The 20,093-nt window shown below is 45.2% G+C and overlaps 1 protein-coding gene across 1 annotated transcript in view; it reads left to right on the top strand.

Annotated features, from left to right (window-relative positions):
* prkcab (protein kinase C, alpha, b) overlaps positions 1-20,093 on the top strand; it is a gene marked incomplete in the record, with an annotated part of 241,806 nt that overhangs the window by 166,855 nt on the left and 54,858 nt on the right. Inside the window, 1 exon segment of the mRNA XM_029728672.1 lies at positions 17,430-17,541. Coding sequence (XP_029584532.1) covers positions 17,430-17,541 — 112 coding nt within the window.

Here is a 20,093-nt window from a genome sequence, read left to right as displayed (position 1 = left end):
AAAGAGGCCACAGGAAAATATTCTTATTAGTCTATTTAGTAGTCAAGATCTGTCCGTCTGTCTCTAAGGACACACTGATTTGTGTCTGTCTCTTGAGGATGTCATCCTATTTGCCTCCCCATCTCTTCTCCTCATCTTCTCCTCCCAACCCTTCTTATCCCCTCCCTGCCTCCCTCCACCCTGTCTAGAACATGAAGCCTTTGAAGATTACATTGTGCTTCGTCTCCCAAAAAAGCCCCTGCGCGAACAGCGAGAGACCCTGTCTCCTGAGGACTGTGCGGTGTGTGTGTGTGTGTGTGTGTGTGTGTGTGTGTGTGTGTGTGTGTGTGTGTGTGTGTGTGTGTGTGTGTGTGTGTGTGTGTGTGTGTGTGTGTGTGTGTCAGAACACCTGTGGGATTTTTACAAGGGGGAGAGGTGTGACTCTCTCCCCAGAGGGTTCTCCACTGGAAACAGAGCACACTGACTCTCTTATGCTTGTCACACAGTGAGGTAGTATACAACTACATGGGCTTTGTTTCCCCACAGACAGACAGAGAGAACATCCTCTTTTACTTTCTCTCCATCCCTCCCTCCTTCCCTCCCTCCCCCTCTCTTTCCCTCTCAATTCCATTCAATTCAAAGGGCTTTATTGGCATAGGAAACATGTTTACATTGCCAAAGCAAGTGAAAAAGGTAATAAACAAAGTGAAATAAACAATCAAAGGTGAACAGTAAACAGTTCACTCACAAAAGTTTCAAAGAAATAGTAACATTTAAAACAATCATATTATGGCTATGTATAATGTTATAACGATTTGCAAATAGTTGAAGTACAAAAAGGAAAATAAATCAACATAAATATGGGTTGTATTTACAATGGTGTTTGTTCTTCACTGGTTGCTCTTTTCTTGTGGCAACAGGTCACAAATATTGCTGCTGTGATGGCACACTGTGGTATTTCACCCAGTAGATATGGGAGTTTATCAACATTTTATTTGTTTTCGACTTTGTGGATCTGTGTAATCTGAGGGAAATATGTGTATCTAATATGGTCATACATTTGGCAGCTCATTTTCCATCTCATTTTGTGGGCAGTGTGCACATAGCCTGTCTTCTCTTGAGAGCCAAGTCTGCCAATGGTGGCCTTTCTCAATAGCAAGGCTATGCTCACTGAGTCTGTACAAAGTCAAAGGTTTCCTCTCTCCCACCATGCTTCCCTCTCTACCCTCCCCTCCATTCTCCTTCCCTTCCCTCCCTTTCTCCCTCCCTCCTCCCCCTTCCTCTCTCTCACCACTCTCCTCTCCCCTCTCATTCCCTCTCCCCTCCAGGTTTCCAGTCTGTAGTGTGAACCACAGCTGTTCCAGTAGAGTCTGAATGTGCTGAGGCAGCCATAATAACTCCCCTCACATTCCCTCTATGGTTCCATAGACACAGCATTACAGGACAGGAGGCTTTGTTTCAGGATGGGACTCCACACATGAACACATACTATCGTATACTATGGTAGAAATACTATCGTATTCACTGTAGTGTTTTTGCAGACTTTACTTTAATATTCACTGTAGTGTATTTGTGATCTAAAGTCTGCAAAAACACTACATTGAACACAGTAGTACACTGTAGTATTTACAGCCGTGGTATATTGGCCATTTACCACAAACCCCCGAGGTGCCTTATTGCTATTTTAAACTGGTTACCAACATAATTAGAGCAGTAAAAATAATGGTTTTGTTATACCCGTGGTATACAGTCTGATTTACCACGGCTGTCAGCCAATCAGCATTCAGGGCTCGAACCACACATGCCAAGTATAGACCATATTGTGTTCCCTACAGGTTATAGAAATGAGTAGAAGTTCTGAACTTTCTGTTCAGTCACCAGTCCTATCTACAGGTTATGGAAAATTTGCTCTCTCGTAGGTTTTCTGAAGGAGAAAGCCCACTTCTATGTCAAAGATAGATTTCTCACTTATGGGTGGCACAAATTGAGATATGCGGGAGGGGAATGGGCAGGATATATGCAAATTAAAAATGGTATACTACACACTGTAGTTTAAAAAAAGAGTTGTTTATTTGAGGACAATACTGTAGTATTTACTACAGTGTTTTTTTGCAGATAATACTTAGTATTTACTATAGTATTCCACAGTATACTATAACATTCTATATTAAGTGCTACATATGATTGAGGGATACTGCAGTGTATAGTATAGTATTATACAGTATACTACAGAGTAGAATTCTATAGTAAGTACTGTAGTATTCTATAGTAAACTGTAGTATTCTTTCATGTGGGTCATCACACCCCATAAGAGGAAGAGGAGGAAGAAGAAGATGAGGGGAGGGTGGTAACTCCCCTGTGAGTAGTCCTTCCTTGATAACTTTTGGGGATTTCCGGTACCACTGAGAATAGTAATACAAGCAAACACACACACACACACACACACACACACACACACGCATTGTTCTCTCTCTGTAGATGATTGTCTGTGGGAGGCCAGACATGAAGCAGTAATGAGAGGAGGTGTCATCACCCAGCAGTGTCTGCTGTAAACCCCAAACGACAGAGGCTTTCCTCTGAAACACACACAGAGGGGAGAGTGGAAGGAGGAGTGGAATGTCTCCATCACATTGCTTTCCCCTCACTATCCAGTTCAGCAACTCCCTCTCTTTTTCTCTCTACTTTATCAATCCTATAGAACATTTGTGGGCAGAACTGAAAAAGTGTGTGCGAGCAAGGAGGCCTACAAACCTGACTCAGTTACACCAGCTCTGTCAGGAGGAATGGGCCAAAATTCACCCAAATTATTGCGGGAAGCTTGAGGAAGGCTACTCGAAACGTTTGACCCAAGTTAAACAATGTAAAGGCAATGCTACTACAATGTGTGTATGTAGACTTCCGACTGTACACTTTAATTTTAATCTCCTACTTTTTATCTCCTACTTTCTTTCTCAGTGTCATTGTCTTAGTGTCGTTCTCTTAGTGTCGTTGTCTCAGTGTCATTCTCTCAGTGTCGTTCTCTTAGTGTCGTTCTCTTAGTGTCGTTGTCTCAGTGTCCTTCTCTCGGTGTTGTTGTCTCAGTGTCGTTCTCTGTGTCGTTTTCTCAGTGTCGCTCTCTCAGTGTCGTTCTCTTAGTGTCGTTGTCTCAGTGTCCTTCTCTCGGTGTTGTTGTCTCAGTGTCGTTCTCTGTGTCGTTTTCTCAGTGTCACTCTCTCAGTGTCGTTCTCTCAGTGTTGTTAACTCAGTGTCGTTCTCTCGGTGTCGTTCTCTCAGTGTTGTTGTCTCAGTGTCGTTCTCTCAGTGTGTTTATGTGTGTGTGGAGGTGTCTGGACACAAACAGAACTTTGCCATTATTCTGAAATGTCTGGCTCTCCACCCATGCTGCCGTTTCACCAAATGGAAAGCTCTACTATGGCTTATTTCATATATTAATATAATATGATATACTATATTATGCTACATATTTATGGATTGTCACACACACTCACCAATGTGTTTTTATTACATCAACGTCAATGGCTTCATATCTCAATAGTAAGATCCCACCCATGCATACCATCAAGTGGAGCATCAAATAGTATCAATCAGATTCTGTTGTATGTCACAAAATGGTCTGCTGCTGCTTTTAAACTAAGATTGTTGGACCAGAAATGTGCATTGGGTCTAACGTCAAGTTTTCTCGTCATTCTAGTAGAGTTTTGCGTCATAGTTCTCCAGTCTGATAAGTTGATTTAGGGGATTTTCCAGTTTAAATATGGAGGGAGGGAGGGAGGGAGGGAGGGAGGGAGGGAGGGAGGGAAAGAGACACAGAAAGAGAGAGTCAGTCCGTCTCTCTCTCTAACACCTGCTCCTGGATTACCACCATACTGACAGGCCAGATGTTGTCCTAATCCTGTTGCTGTGTGTGTGTGTTTATCTGGGGGGGGGGGGGGGGTTCATGAGCTTATAGTCAATAAACAAACAAATGTGGAAAATACAAGGACACAGCATTAAAGTCAACTATTGTACCAACACATCTTTCGTCAGAGTGAAATATGATTATGGTTACTCATTTTGCAGATGCATTAGTTTCTGTCAGCACTTGTTTTAGGAAGAGAGAGAGCAGCTTTTTCGGTTGCGTAAGTGGATGGGAGAAGTGAAGGAGGGATGAGGATGAGGGGAGGATAAAATGAGGGGGGAGAGAGGGGAACACATTGGCTTGTCTGAAAGGGTAGCAGTAATCCTCCTCCTGCTGTTTGGCTGACCGACAGAAACACCAGTGTTCAAAATCACTTTCCTCCCTCTCTGACCTAGTTCAAGGCTAGCTCAAGGCTAACTGGTGCTTGCTTTGGAACAGAGACGTTAGCCAGGAGTAGCCACTCGGATAGCAGCTAGCTAGCTGCGATGATCCGGTGTAAAGGGTCAGAGCTTGCGGTAGGATTCCGGAGATGTGGTAGAGAAAAAGCATTCTGACATGCTCTTATCCAGAGCGACTTACAAATTGGTGCATTCACCTTATGATATCCAGTGGAACAACCACTTTACAATAGTACATCTAGATCTTTTTTTTTGGGGGGGGGGGGGTTAGAAGGATGGAGAATATATACAGTATTCCCTTACATGTTGGCCAGAGAGTGTTTGTTTCAAACAGAGATAGAGTACATGGAGAGAGAGCCTACTGCATACTTAATAGTTGTTTCAAGTTGTATTAGTCGTATGTACAGAATACACATGGTATACATTTACATTTACATTTACATTTACGTCATTTAGCAGACGCTCTTATCCAGAGCGACTTACAAATTGGTGCATTCACCTTATGATATCCAGTGGAACAACCACTTTACAATAGTACATCTATATCTTGTTGGAGGGGGAGGGGGGGGGGGGGTTAGAAGGATTACTTAATCCTATCCCAGGTATTCCTTAAAGAGGTGGGGTTTCAGGTGTCTCCGGAAGGTGGTGATTGACTCCGCTGTCCTGGTGTCGTGAGGGAGCTTGTTCCACCATTGGGGTGCCAGAGCAGCGAACAGTTTTGACTGGGCTGAGCGGGAACTGTGCTTCCTCAGAGGTAGGGAGGCGAGCAGGCCAGAGGTGGATGAACGCAGTGCCCTTTGGGTGTAGGGACTGATCAGAGCCTGAAGGTACGGAGGTGCCGTTCCCCTCACAGCTCCGTAGGCAAGCACCATGGTCTTGTAGCAGATGCGAGCTTCAACTGGAAGCCAGTGGAGTGTGCGGAGGAGCGGGGTGACGTGAGAGAACTTGGGAAGGTTGAACACCAGACGGGCTGCGGCGTTCTGGATGAGTTGTAGGGGTTTAATGGCACAGGCAGGGAGCCCAGCCAGCAGCGAGTTGCAGTAATCCAGACGGGAGATGACAAGTGCCTGGATTAGGAAATAGCTCATGTACTTCCGAGTGGCGCAGCGGTCTAAGGCACTGCATCGCAGTGCTAGAGGCATCACTACAGACCCGGGTTTTATCCTGGGCTGTGTCACAACTGGCTGTGATCGGGAGTCCCATACGGTGGTGCACAATTTGCCCAGTGTCGTCCGGATTAGGGGAGGGTTTGGCCGGGGGAGGGGCTTTACAAGTAGGCCATCATTATAAATAAGAATTTGTTCTTACTGTAACTGACTTACCTAGTTCAAATAAATATATAGTTCCTGGAATTGTGAATTTGCTGAAGGTGTGGAAAATTCTGAACCCAAAGATAAGACTCCTATAGGTCAAGGTTTAATAGACAGACAGATATGCATATGGTGAGATCGACAGGTTCCTCTGAGAGGTTGGTAACAATCTGCCACATTCCACAAACAAGATACTCATCACATGCTCATCCTTATCACTGTTCTCTGTCAGCTGCCTCTGAGAGCCCAGGCCATGGTCAAAACATAAGCCAACTAGCAAGGCCAGAGTGAACCATCAATACGACGTCTCCATCACTTTAAAGTGCCTATAGCAGAATTGCAGCCAGGAATGTCACTTAGGGCATTAAATGCTGTCTGAGTGCTGCTTTATGGTCACCCCTAACTTCTGGTTTAATAGGCAGCTACAATTTAGAACTTCTCAATAGCCAATGTTGTATTCTCTCATGTGCACAGAATGTTGTTTGTTTCTAGCGATTCCTCACAGCTCTCCTCTCACATTGTACAGCAGCAGGAATACTCCAGATAAAGTATCAGATACAAGTGGCTCAGCTCTTTGTTAGATCACTGTACTGTAGTAACTGCAGCAGGGCACACACTGTCTCTTTTTCATGCATAACGCAAACACACATAAATAGACACACACACACTCAATTAAAATGTTCCATATGAATTGTACACCCTTATTAATGTCATGACCAGACTAATGAGTCCCGTTGTTTGATGATGAAAGCAGAGTGTTGATGAAAGGTCTGTTGTCGTGTTCAGAGGGTTAGTGTGAAAGGAGAGAGCAGTATGAGCTGGTTTGAATATGCCTGTGTGAGGTAGTTAGCCACAGTAGATAGAGGATTAGGCCAGCTCACCTCTGTTTATAATAAGAGTCATTTGGAGGCCTCTTCACACCTGCTTCTGTTTGATGTGGTAATGTCTGTGTGTGTGTCTGTGTGTGTGTGGGTGGGTGGGTGTGTGTGTGTGTGTGTGTGTGTGTGTGCAACAAGCTCTAACAGTCTTACTGCAGAATCAGACATCCAAACCCTTATCCATAAACATCAAATTCTTGGCATTCATTTTGAATGGTTAAGTTAAGGGTTAAGGTTTGGGATAGGGTTAAATCCAAAACAATTCTAACTAGTGCTTAGCACTGGTATTGAACTGCTAACCTGGACGGACGTCTAATTTCACAGTGGATCATGAGCAACCTGGCTGGCATGTGTGTGTGGTATTACATGTATGTGGCACAACATTACTGGCCCTAATTAACATGCTAAGGGGAAGGAACTACCCCCCCTCGCTATCCCTCTCGCTCAGTTTCTCCTTCCTCTCCCTCTCTCTCCCCTTCTCTCTCTATTTCTCTCTCTCTCAGTTCCCCCCTCTCTTTCTCTTGCTCTCCTTCCCCCTATCCTTTCTCTCCCTCTCCTCCCCCCCTATCTCCATGCAACCTTCACAGTGTATCTGGACATTGTGTACTGTGTGAGTCATTGCTCATGAAGTCCAATTGTAATGGCAGGGTTATCCTATGTCCATCCCTGGGGGTTGAGAGTGTACTGAGAATCTTAGACGCTGTCTCCTTTATCCTCTGTAAACCCCTTTTTCTGAACAGACAGACAGACACACACACACACACACACACACACACACACACTCTCTCTAAAGTTTGACTTCGGCAAACCTCCCTCACCCTGTACAGCTGAATGGAGCTCAGTTCCTGAGAGAGATAACTCTGGGGTACACTGGGTTGATGTGTGACCTCAGGGTTCTACAGACCTATACACACTTATGTACGAATGGCCTCAGGGTTCTACAGACCTATACACACTTATGTACGAATGGCCTCAGGGTTCTACAGACCTATACACACTTATGTACGAATGACCTCAGGGTTCTACAGACCTATACACACTTATGTACGAATGACCTCAGGGTTCTACAGACCTATACACACTTATGTACGAATGACCTCAGGGTTCTACAGACCTATACACACTTATGTACGAATGACCTCAGGGTTCTACAGACCTATACACACTTATGTACGAATGGCCTCAGGGTTCTACAGACCTATACACACTTATGTATGAATGACCTCAGGGTTCTACAGACCTATACACACTTATGTACGAATGACCTCAGGGTTCTACAGACCTATACACACTTATGTACGAATGGCCTCAGGGTTCTACAGACCTATACACACTTATGTACGATGGACCTCAGGGTTCTACAGACCTATACACACTTAGTACAATGGCCTCAGGTTCTACAGACCTATACACACTTATGTACGAATGGCCTCAGGGTTCTACAGACCTATACACACTTATGTACGAATGGCCTCAGGGTTCTACAGACCTATACACACTTATGTACGAATGGCCTCAGGGTTCTACAGACCTATACACACTTATGTACGAATGGCCTCAGGGTTCTACAGACCTATACACACTTATGTACGAATGGCCTCAGGGTTCTACAGACCTATACACACTTATGTACGAATGGTCAATAGTAGCACCTTCAAAATTGTATGAAACAAGTAAAACATGGTACTGAATGTCTGTTTTTATAACATAAAACCATTCTCCTCTTTCTTTCTCCTCCATCCTTCTTTCTTACTTCACATCTCTCCCTCTTTCTCTCTCTCTTTAAGTCAATCTCCTGCTGAATTATCTCTGACAGCCATCACCATGGCAACTACACTTGTCAACTTTCTGCTATTCCCACACACACACACACACACACACACACACACACACACACGAGGTGTTTTTTGGGCATTTCTTTGTGCCATTATGTTGCAGATGATGCATTCAACAGATTATAATATAGAACACCACGTTACAAGTAGGGAGAGTTTACTGTTGCGTTGTTACATTCAAACTGAACTCTGGATGCATCTAAACAGAGGTTGTATTCCCTCCCTTAAGCATTAAAATCCCGTTGATGTATAATGTATGACGGAGCACCACACTGTAGTGATCAGACCCAGGACATTGGACAACGGACCTCAGTGCCTTAGAATAGGTTATTTATCCACTGCCAGAACCCCACTGCTTGGGCCTGCTGGTGAAATAGACCAAAATAGACGTACACTGTGAGTGTGCAGAGCACAGTGCAGCCAAACCTCCCATGGGGTGTTTCCTCTCTGGCTACCAGACTGGCCTCAGGAGAAACATGGTCATCACGATATATACTGATCAGATTGGTGGGCTTTTTGTTGGTGCAATGGCTAGGGCCAGGAGTTTTCTTTACTGTATGACACACACACACACACACACACTTCCACCTTTCATCTCAGAGATCAGAACATCACACTAAGGAGGACGATCTGATTATCAGTTTCCCCAATGGTGATCAAATGGAATCCGAATGAAATTTGATTTGTCACATGCTTGTGTAGACTAAGAGTGAAATGCTTACTTACGGGCCCTTTCCCCAATGCAGAGAGACAAATAGAACAATAATAGAATAATAACCATGGAATAAATACACAATGAGTAATGATAGCTTGGCTATATACTGTACTTGGCATACCAGTACTGAGTTGATGTGCAGGGGTACGAGGTTATTGAGGGAGATGTGTATGTATAACTAGGAATAAAGTGACTAGGCAACAGGATAGATAATAATAAGTAGCGGCAGCGTATGTGATGAGTCAAAAGAGTTAGTGAAAAAAGGGTCAATGCAGATAGCCTGGGTAGCTAATTGGTTAAATATTTAGCAGACTTATGGCTTGGGGGTACACTCTTAGAAAAAACTGTTGTTGTCCTCGCACTACACTGCCAGATCACTGACCTCCTTTCTATAGGCTGTCCCATCGTCGTCGGTGATCAGGCCTACCACCGCTAACTCAATGACGGTGTTGGAGTCGTGCGCGGCCACACAGTTGTGGGTGAATAGGGAGAACAGGAGGGGACTAAGCATGCACCCCCGAGGGGCCCTCGTGTTGAGGGTCAGCGTGGCGGATGTGTTGTTGCCTACCCTCATCGACTCATCGTCAAACACACACACACACACACACACACACACACACACACACACACACACACACACACACACACACACATATACACACACACTCCACTCTCCTCCTCTCTCCTCTCTCCTCTCTTCTTCTGCATGATCTGGCCCTTACGCTCTGAGGAGTACATCATTACATCATCATCTCGCCTCGATGACACCAGCTTCCTCCTGACACCCTCCTGGCACCCCCGTAACACAGTAACATTCTCTCATTTGATTTGCATGGAGTGGGTGGCTGGGCCAAACCAGGAGCTGAAACCCAATAATGTGTGACAGATTGATGTTTGGTAAAGGATCTCGATGATCACATCGCTGGGTGGCATCAAGATAATCACTCTGTCTCTGTCTCTGTCTCTGCTGAAGTGTTGGAGTTTCAACCTGTTATGGGCTACACATTGTCATACTGCATTTGTCTTGGATCAGGCAGGGGGTTTGGGAGCCCAGCATTCGGTTCTCTAGTCAGCACATTCCCTCACCATTTACTATATTTACTATATATATCAACTTATTTTTCAAAACGCACCTCTTGTCTGACATCTATTACGAAACAAGCTTTCCTTTCTTTGTCTCAATGTACCATATTGATTTGTACTGATTGCAATTGCCTTGTTCTGGGCTGAATCTAAGGTAAACTTCAAGCTGTATCACACCACCTGAGTGCCTGTTCCATACACGCTTGTAACTCGATGTGTGGGTATCATTTCTACATCCTATAAAACCTCTACTCAGGAAAACGTTAGTTTAGCCTAGTCATGAACAATACACACACTGTCTAAAGCCCATAGTCAACCTATTGATGAGTGCTGCTGTTTAAAACAACAACTATAAACGTTGTGCATCGCTAACCAGATGCTGGCTAGCAGCATACCACCCTCCATCCCACTGCTGGCTTGCCTCTGAAGCTAAGCAGGGTTGGTCCTGGATGGGACACCAGATGCTGCTAGAAGTGGTGGAGGGCCAGTAGGAGGCACTGTTTCCTCTAGTCCCCAAAAAACTATATCCCAGGGTAGTGGTTGGGGACATTGCCCTGTGTAGGGTGACGTCTTTCGGATGGGACGTTAAACGTGTCCTGACTCCCTGTGGTCACTAAAGATCCCATAACACTTATTGTAAGACTAACGGAATTTAGCCAAAGTAAGGGAATCAACCCTAGCGTCTTGGCTAAATTCCCAATCTGGCTCTCATACCATCATGGCCACCTAATCATCCCCAGTTTACAATTGGCTCATTCATCCTCCCTCCTCTCCCCTGTAACTATTTCCCAGGTCGTTGCTGTAAATGAGAACGTGTTCTCAGTCAACTTACCTGGTAAAACAAAGAAAGAAAAGAAAGAAAGGTCACTCTCCCACTGGGCTCTGGCAATCACCACCACACACACCCTCAATCAATCGATCAAATGTAGTTTATAAAGCCCTTTATACATCAGCAGTTGTCACAAATTGTTATACAGATACCCAGCATAAAACCTTTCTCCTTTTGTCTTCGCTGGTGCTAAGGTTTTAGTTGAAGTGTAATACATGCATATGTGCTTTTCTGGGTCTGTGCCCTACTCACAGCTCTAGGACTACAGAGTACACACACGCACACACACACACACACACACACACACACACACACACACACACACACACACACACACAGAGACTCACACATGCACAGAGAGAAAGAGAGCTGCCTCCAGGGCTCTGACAGTCGAGGAGATGATCCCTTTACACACTTCCTCTCCTAGTCTCTTTCTGGAATGTGTCATGCTGCATCTCTGCTCACAGCTACCGCTTCACCGCATGGCCAAGCTCTGCCATTTTACCCCTGGCTGCACGAGAGAGAGAGAGAGAGAGAGAGGGAGAGAGAGAGAGAGAGAGAGAGAGAGAGATGGTGGAGATTAGAGAAAAGCGTGTGAGAGAGAGAGAAAAAAGAGAGAGAGAGAGAGAGATACGCTGAAGGAAAAAGGCATGGTGAGAAGTCAAAAGAATATATACAATACAGACTGATGCTCTATATACAGTACAGACGGATGCTCTATATACAATACAGACTGATGCTCAATATACAGTACAGACTGATGCTCTATATACAGTACAGACTGATGCTCTGTATACAGTACAGACTGATGCTCAATATACAGTACAGACGGATGCTCTATATACAGTACAGACGGATGCTCTATATACAGTACAGCCTGATGCTCTGTATACAGTACAGGCTGATGCTCTATATACAGTACAGACTGATGCTCTATATACAGTACAGACTGATGCTCTATATACAGTACAGACGGATGCTCTATATACAGTACAGACTGATGCTCAATATACAGTACAGACTGATGCTCAATATACAGTACAGACGGATGCTCAATATACAGTACAGACGGATGCTCTATATACAGTACAGACGGATGCTCTATATACAGTACAGACGGATGCTCAATATACAGTACAGACTGATGCTCTATGTACAGTACAGACTGATGCTCAATATATAGTACAGACGGATGCTCTATTTACAGTACAGACTGATGTTCAATATACAGTACAGACTGATGCTCTATGTACAGTACAGACTGATGCTCTATATACAGTACAGACTGATGCTCTATATACAGTACAGACTGATGCTCTATACAGCCTTCCCTGTAGCTCAGTTGGTAGAGCATGGTGTTTGCAACACCAGGGTTGTGGGTTCGATTCCCATGGGGGGCCAGCACAGGAAAAAAAATGTATGAAATTGTATGAAATGTATGCATTCACTACTGTAAGTCGCTCTGGATAAGAGCGTCTGCTAAATGACTAAAATGTAAATGTAAAATGTATATACAATACAGACTGATGCTCTATGTACAGTACAGACTGATGCTCTATGTACAGTACAGACTGATGCTCAAAGACTGGGAGAAGGGGAGGGAGGAAGATAGGGGCGATGCAGACAGAGTGAGATAAATAGTAAAATGGATAGATGTAGGCTCCTGTTAGCTCTCTTGTCCTTAGTTTGTTTTTATTGCTCCAGTCAGTGGCCGTGTTCTCCTGCTCAGACGTTGTGTAACCAGTGTGAAATGGCTAGCTAGTTAGCGGTGCACGCTAGTAGCGTTTACATCGGGGATGTCACCCGCTCTGAAGCAGTTGTTTCCTTTTCTCTGCAAGGTCTGCGGCTTTTGTGGAGCAATAGGTAACGATGCTTTGAGGGTGACTGTTGTCAATGTGTTCAGAGGGTCCCTGGTTCGAGCCCAGGTTGGGGTGAGGAGAGGGACGGAAGTAACCCATGGTTGCATGCCAGGTCATTGACTGGGCCGCTGGGCACCAGATTGCTATAACATATGATGTGGTCTGCTGACATGTCAAATACCTATCCAGGCGTTGTAAGACCTGGGCGCGCAGAGGAACGCCTATGCAGAGGAACGCGCCCAGTGTCTGTTGATCCACCAGACCAGGTCAGTAGAGTGTAGAGACAGGATTCACCAGATTAGATCAGTAGAGTGTAGAGACAGGATCCACCAGATTAGATCAGTGGAGTGTAGAGACAAGATCCACCAGATTAGATCAGTAGAGTGTAGAGACAGGATCCACCAGATTAGATCAGTAGAGTGTAGAGACAGGATCCACCAGATTAGATCAGTAGAGTGTAGAGACAGGATCCACCAGATTAGATCAGTAGAGTGTAGAGACAGGATCCACCGGATTAGATCAGTAGAGTGTAGAGACAGGATCCACCAGATTAGATCAGTAGAGTGTAGAGACAGGATCCACCAGATTAGATCAGTAGAGTGTAGAGACAGGATCCACCAGATTAGATCAGTAGAGTGTAGAGACAGGATCCACCAGATTAGATCAGTAGAGTGTAGAGACAGGATCCACTAGATCAGGCCAGTAGAGTGTCGAGACAGGATCCACCAGATTAGATTAGTAGAGTGTAGAGACAGGATCCACCAGATTAGATCAGTAGAGTGTAGAGACAGGATCCACCAGATTAGACCAGTAGAGTGTAGAGACAGGATCCACCAGATTAGATCAGTAGAGTGTAGAGACAGGATCCACCAGATTATATCAGTAGAGTGTAGAGACAGGATCCACCAGATTAGATTAGTAGAGTGTAGAGACAGGATCCACCAGATTAGATCAGTAGAGTGTAGAGACAGGATCCACCAGATTAGACCAGTAGAGTGTAGAGACAGGATCCACCAGATTAGATCAGCAGAGTGTAGAGACAGGATCCACCAGATTATATCAGTAGAGTGTAGAGACAGGATCCACCAGACCAGGCCAGTAGAGTGTCGAGACAGGATCCACAGACCAGGCCAGTAGAGTGTCGAGACAGGATCCACCAGATTAGATTAGTAGAGTGTCGAGATAGGATCCACCAGATTAGATTAGTAGAGTGTAGAGACAGGATCCATCAGATTAGATCAGTAGAGTGTAGAGACAGGATCCACCAGATTAGATCAGTAGAGTGTAGAGACAGGATCCATCAGACCAGTAGAGTGTAGAGACAGGATCCACCAGACCAGCAGAGTGTAGAGACATGATCTACCAGACCAGTAGAGTGTAGAGACATGATCCACCAGACCAGCAGAGTGTAGAGACATGATCTACCAGACCAGTAGAGTGTAGAGACAGGATCTACCAGACCAGTAGAGTGTAGAGACATGATCCACCAGACCAGTAGAGTGTAGAGACATGATCTACCAGACCAGCAGAGTGTAGAGACATGATCTACCAGACCAGTAGAGTGTAGAGACATGATCCACCAGACCAGCAGAGTGTAGAGACATGATCTACCAGACCAGTAGAGTGTAGAGACAGGATCTACCAGACCAGCAGAGTGTAGAGACATGATCTACCAGACCAGTAGAGTGTAGAGACATGATCCACCAGACCAGCAGAGTGTAGAGACATGATCTACCAGACCAGTAGAGTGTAGAGACAGGATCCACCAGACCAGCAGAGTGTAGAGACATGATCTACCAGACCAGTAGAGTGTAGAGACAGGCTCCACCAGACCACAACAGTAGTGTAGAGACAATATCCACCAAACTAGATCAGTAGAGTGTAGAGACAGGATCCCTGAAGGAAGGCCTGGACAGATACAGATCCCAGTCCCACGATAGCACATCCCCACAGTGGCCCAAAAGAAGGAGAGTGATCTGTCCATTATCTTGTTACGTTATTTAGAGGCAACCAAGACTTGTAGGTGGGCCAGAGAGGAAGAGGTGCTTAAATTAAACATGCTTAAATGCCAACACTGTAATTACGACATTCCCGGAATCCTCCCAATGACACTCCCTGCCAATCACAGTCTATATTGGTGGCTGTGTTTGTGTCAAGGACAGTTTCTCTGAGGATGATGACGAAACCTGGTTTACTCTCTTTCATATGTGAAAGAGATTATAGATACAGGAGTTATGACACATTTGGTTCGTTTGAGGCGTCAGGTTGACCCAATCAACTTCACAGGTTTTTATTATGTTTGCTTTTTGACAATTCTAGCACTTACAGTAGCTATACTCATTATAGCAGGGTTAACACTTTACTTAACAGTAGCTATACTCATTATAGCAGGGTTAACACTTTACTTAACAGTAGCTATACTCATTATAGCAGGGTTAACACTTTACTTAACAGTAGCTATACTCATTATAGCAGGGTTAACACTTAACAGTAGCTATACTCATTATTGCAGGGTTAACACTTTACTTAACAGTAGCTATACTCATTATAGCAGGGTTAACACTTTACTTAACAGTAGCTATACTCATTATAACAGGGTTAACACTTTACTTAACAGTAGCTATACTCATTATAGCAGGGTTAACACTTTACTTAACAGTAGCTATACTCATTATTGCAGGGTTAACACTATACTTAACAGTAGCTATACTCATTATAGCAGGGTTAACACTTTACTTAACAGTAGCTATACTCATTATTGCAGGGTTAACACTTTACTTAACAGTAGCTATACTCATTATAGCAGGGTTAACACTTTACTTAACAGTAGCTATACTCATTATAACAGGGTTAACACTTTACTTAACAGTAGCTATACTCATTATAGCAGGGTTAACACTTTACTTAACAGTAGCTATACTCATTATTGCAGGGTTAACACTTTACTTAACAGTAGCTATACTCATTATAGCAGGGTTAACACTTTACTTATGTGACGACTGCCATGAGAGAGAGTGGACCAAAACGCAGCGGAGTTAGTGTTCATCATATTTAATTCAAACGGAACACTATACAACTACAAAACAATAAACTGATAACCAAACAGTCCTGTCAGGTGAAACACAATGACAGAAACAATTACCCACAAAACCCGAACGGAAAAACATGCACTTATGTGTGACTCCCAATCAAACAACAACAAACTTCAGCTGTGCCTGATTGGGAGCCACACACGGCCCAAAACAAAGAAATACAAAAACATAGAAAAAGAACATAGAACGCCCACCCAATGTAACACCCTGGCCTAACCAAAATAAAGAACAAAAACCCCTCTCTATGGCCAGGGCGTTACAACTTAACAGTATCTTTACTCATTATAGCAGGGTTAAAGCTTTACTTAACAGAAGATATACTCATTTTAACATTCCACATTCCAAATTCAGTTAGCCTACACAATGGATGACGTCGTATCAATCCAACATTAGTTTGTTGTGTTTTCTCTTCCAACCCCCACTCTAAATCAATCTCATCCTTCAGCCAGTAGTTTTCCTTTGTATGTTAGCTATCTAACATTGATGGAAAGTTGGCTCATTAGCTCAGCCTAACCCAGTGATGCTGCCAGATGTTTTGTCCAAGATAAACAGCTGGTGTATTAGAAAGTGATTCCTCTCAGTATAGAGTGAGACACCACGGGGTCACAAGTCAAGAAGCTATAGCTTCTTACATACTCAAACTCAGGATATAATGTAGTGTAAACCATGTTTTCAAGATTAACCTAATTTTGATTGTGTGATACAGTTTTCATTCGATGTGTGATTTTTCAAATGATAAGAAAAACTGAATGTAATGCAAATTTGAAGCGGATTCATCAGAATAACGGACAGTACATATAGACATCCTATTTCCAACCCTTGAGACACTATCTTACAGTACAACCCCTCTTCACCTCTCTCCATACTTTACTGTACTGAATATGATAGTAGGGCAGGGAAACTCAGCAGTGTCACTCAGAACACACACACACACACACACACACACATTTTTCCCACATCCACATCAAAGTCTTCCTCATCATTATGGAGAACAGTTCCACAATACAACAAATCAAAGCGTCTGCCTGGCTCCACAGAGCTCCCACAGCTCTCTCTCCATCCCACATTTATTCCATCAGATGTTGGAGAGATGGAGCGACAGGCTGTTGAATTATGGGATTGGAGACATACCATCTTAATTGAGCCGGTAGACGAAGCGTATGTATTGGTAGAGCTGGGTACTGTTCATTAGGCACAAAATAGATAAACATTTGTGAAACGGGAAGGTGCTACCTGATTTGTTTTTATAAGAAACACTTGTTTTCCTTTTCCGTTGCAAAATGCTTTGCTACAGTGTGTCCTAATGAACTTGTCCTGAAGTGCACTGACATTTGATGAAATAGAGAAGGGGTGAATGAGTAGAATGGATCAATAACTACCTCATCTGAAATGGCTTTGTGGAGTGGAAATGTTCTTAGCAAGAAGCAACAACAGCAGTGTTCTATCTTGATTGATCACTGTGATTGATTCGGGTGTTTTTTTAAATTTCATACGCTGCTGTTGATCTCGAAAGCTTCAGTTGACAATCTCTGTCTTTGTGTGTGTGTTTCCAGGACCCCAGAAGCAAGCACAAGTTTAAGATCCACTCGTACGGCAGTCCCACGTTCTGCGACCACTGTGGCTCCCTCCTCTATGGCCTCATCCACCAGGGGATGAAATGTGACAGTGAGTCAATCTCTAATGACACCTTTACTCAGCTGGACCATAATACTGAGATGACTTTATTGGTCAAATGCACAAAATGTCCAACTGAAATGTGACTTTTAACCCCACCCCTCTGAAAGACACACATACAGAGGTTTTGTAGAGGAGCAGGGGGCTGTCACACTGGGAGGCCAGGAGCTGCTGTGGTGCTTTGCTCAAGGGCACAAGGGCAGCCATTGGCATCTAGGATTTGATACCAGCAACCCTCCAATTGCCAGTTTACTTCCCACCAGATTTTCCCAGTCAGACCCGAGATTCAAAATGGCAACCCTCTGGTTGCTGGCTCACCTCTCTAACCGCTAGGCTACCTGCCGCCCCAGAGAGTAACAGTCCTTATCTAGGATCAGTGTTGCCTTTTAAATCATTATCAATAAGATTACATGGACAGAAGGGACCTGATCCTAGATTAGCACTTCTATGCTGACAAGTTTTATGAATATCGGCCCTGAGCCCCCTAGAAAGGCTGCACAGCCTCACATCCAGGCCAGGGAATCACAGGCTGTTTCCTGATTCTCCACACTGTTCCTGAAGAGTGCACTTGCCCACTCCGCATCGTGAAAACTCCCTCCACAATGACTTCCACCAATCCAATGCTTTTGATGGGAAATGTAGAGAATCAGTATGCTGCCACAGATCCTACACCGTGTGTGTGTGTGTGTGTGTGTGTGTGTGTGTGTGTGTGTGTGTGTGTGTGTGTGTGTGTGTGTGTGTGTGTGTGTGTGTGTGTGTGTGTGTGTGTGCGTGCGTGTCCGCGTGAAATGATTAACTGCTGGTTTTCTCCTAGAGGACACATGGGAATTGCTTTACTTTTCATAAGGGTGTGTAATTCAGGGTACGACAGTATTCTCTATACTGTAACTGTCTCCAGTTAGCCCACTCTGTCCCTTCTAATGCCTCATTCCTTCCTCCTACACTCTGTTTCCCCTCTGCTCTAATTCTCTCTCTCCCTATCTTTCCAAATGCCCCTCTTCAACTCTTTCTCTCCTTTGCTTTCTTCCTTTTCTCTCCTCTCTCTCCCCTCACTACCTCTCAACCCACTCCCATCCCCTCATCCCCTCACTACCTCTCAACCCATCCCATCCCATCACTACCTCTCAACCCATCCCATCCCATCACTACCTCTCAACCCATCCCATCCCCTCATCCCCTCACTACCTCTCAACCCATCCCATCCCCTCATCCCCTCACTACCCTCTCAACCCATCCCATCCCCTCACTACCTCTCAACCCATCCCATCCCCTCACTACCTCTCAACCCATCCATCCCCACACTACCTCTCAACCCATCCCATCCCCTCACTACCTCTCAACCCACTCCCATCCCCTCACTACCTCTCAACCCATCCCATCCCCTCATCCCCACACTACCTCTCAACCCATCCCATCCCCACACTACCTCTCAACCCATCCCATCCCCTCACTACCTCTCAACCCATCCCATCCCCACACTACCTCTCAACCCATCCCATCCCTCACTACCTCTCAACCCATCCCATCCCCACACTACCTCTCAACCCACTCCATCCCCACACTACCTCTCAACCCACTCCCATCCCCACACTACCCTCTCAACCCATCCCATCCCTCATCCCCACACTACCTCTCAACCCATCCATCCCCACACTACCTCTCAACCCACTCCCATCCCCTCATCCCCTCACTACCTCTCAACCCATCCCATCCCATCACTACCTCTCAACCCATCCCATCCCATCACTACCTCTCAACCCATCCCATCCCCTCATCCCCTCACTACCTCTCAACCCATCCCATCCCCTCATCCCCTCACTACCTCTCAACCCACTCCCATCCCCACACTACCTCTCAACCCACTCCCATCCCCACACTACCTCTCAACCCATCCCATCCCCTCATCCCCACACTACCTCTCAACACACTCCCATCCCCACACTACCTCTCAACCCATCCCATCCCCTCATCCCCACACTACCTCTCAACCCATCCCATCCCCACACTACCTCTCACCCACTCCCATCCCCACACTACCTCTCAACCCATCCCATCCCATCATCCCCTCACTACCTCTCAACCCATCCCATCCCCTCACTACCTCTCAACCCATCCCCATCCCCACACTACCTCTCAAAACCCAGCCCATCTCCTCACGAACCCTCTCAACCCATCCCATCCCCACACTACCTCCGCAACAACCATCCATCCCCCTCAACTACCTCTCAACCCCTCAACCATCCCATCCCACCCTCCCTACCTCTCAAACCCACTCCCATCCCTCACTACCCTCCAACCCATCCCACCCCATCAACCATCCATCTCAACCCCGATCCCATCAACCTCCATCCCCTCACTACCTCTTCTACTCAACCCGCCCATCCCTTCCCTACGCTCTCAAACCCACTCCCATCCCCTCACTCCTCTCAACCCAATCCCATCCCCTCACTACCTCTCAACCCATCCCATCCCCTCCCTACCTCTCAACCCATCCCATCCCCTCACTACCTCTCAACCCATCCCATCCCCACACTACCTCTCAA

The sequence above is a fragment of the Salmo trutta genome, chromosome 32 (assembly GCF_901001165.1).
Source record: "Salmo trutta chromosome 32, fSalTru1.1, whole genome shotgun sequence".
Classification (NCBI taxonomy): domain Eukaryota; kingdom Metazoa; phylum Chordata; class Actinopteri; order Salmoniformes; family Salmonidae; genus Salmo; species Salmo trutta.
This window is presented reverse-complemented; position numbering and strand designations above follow the sequence as displayed.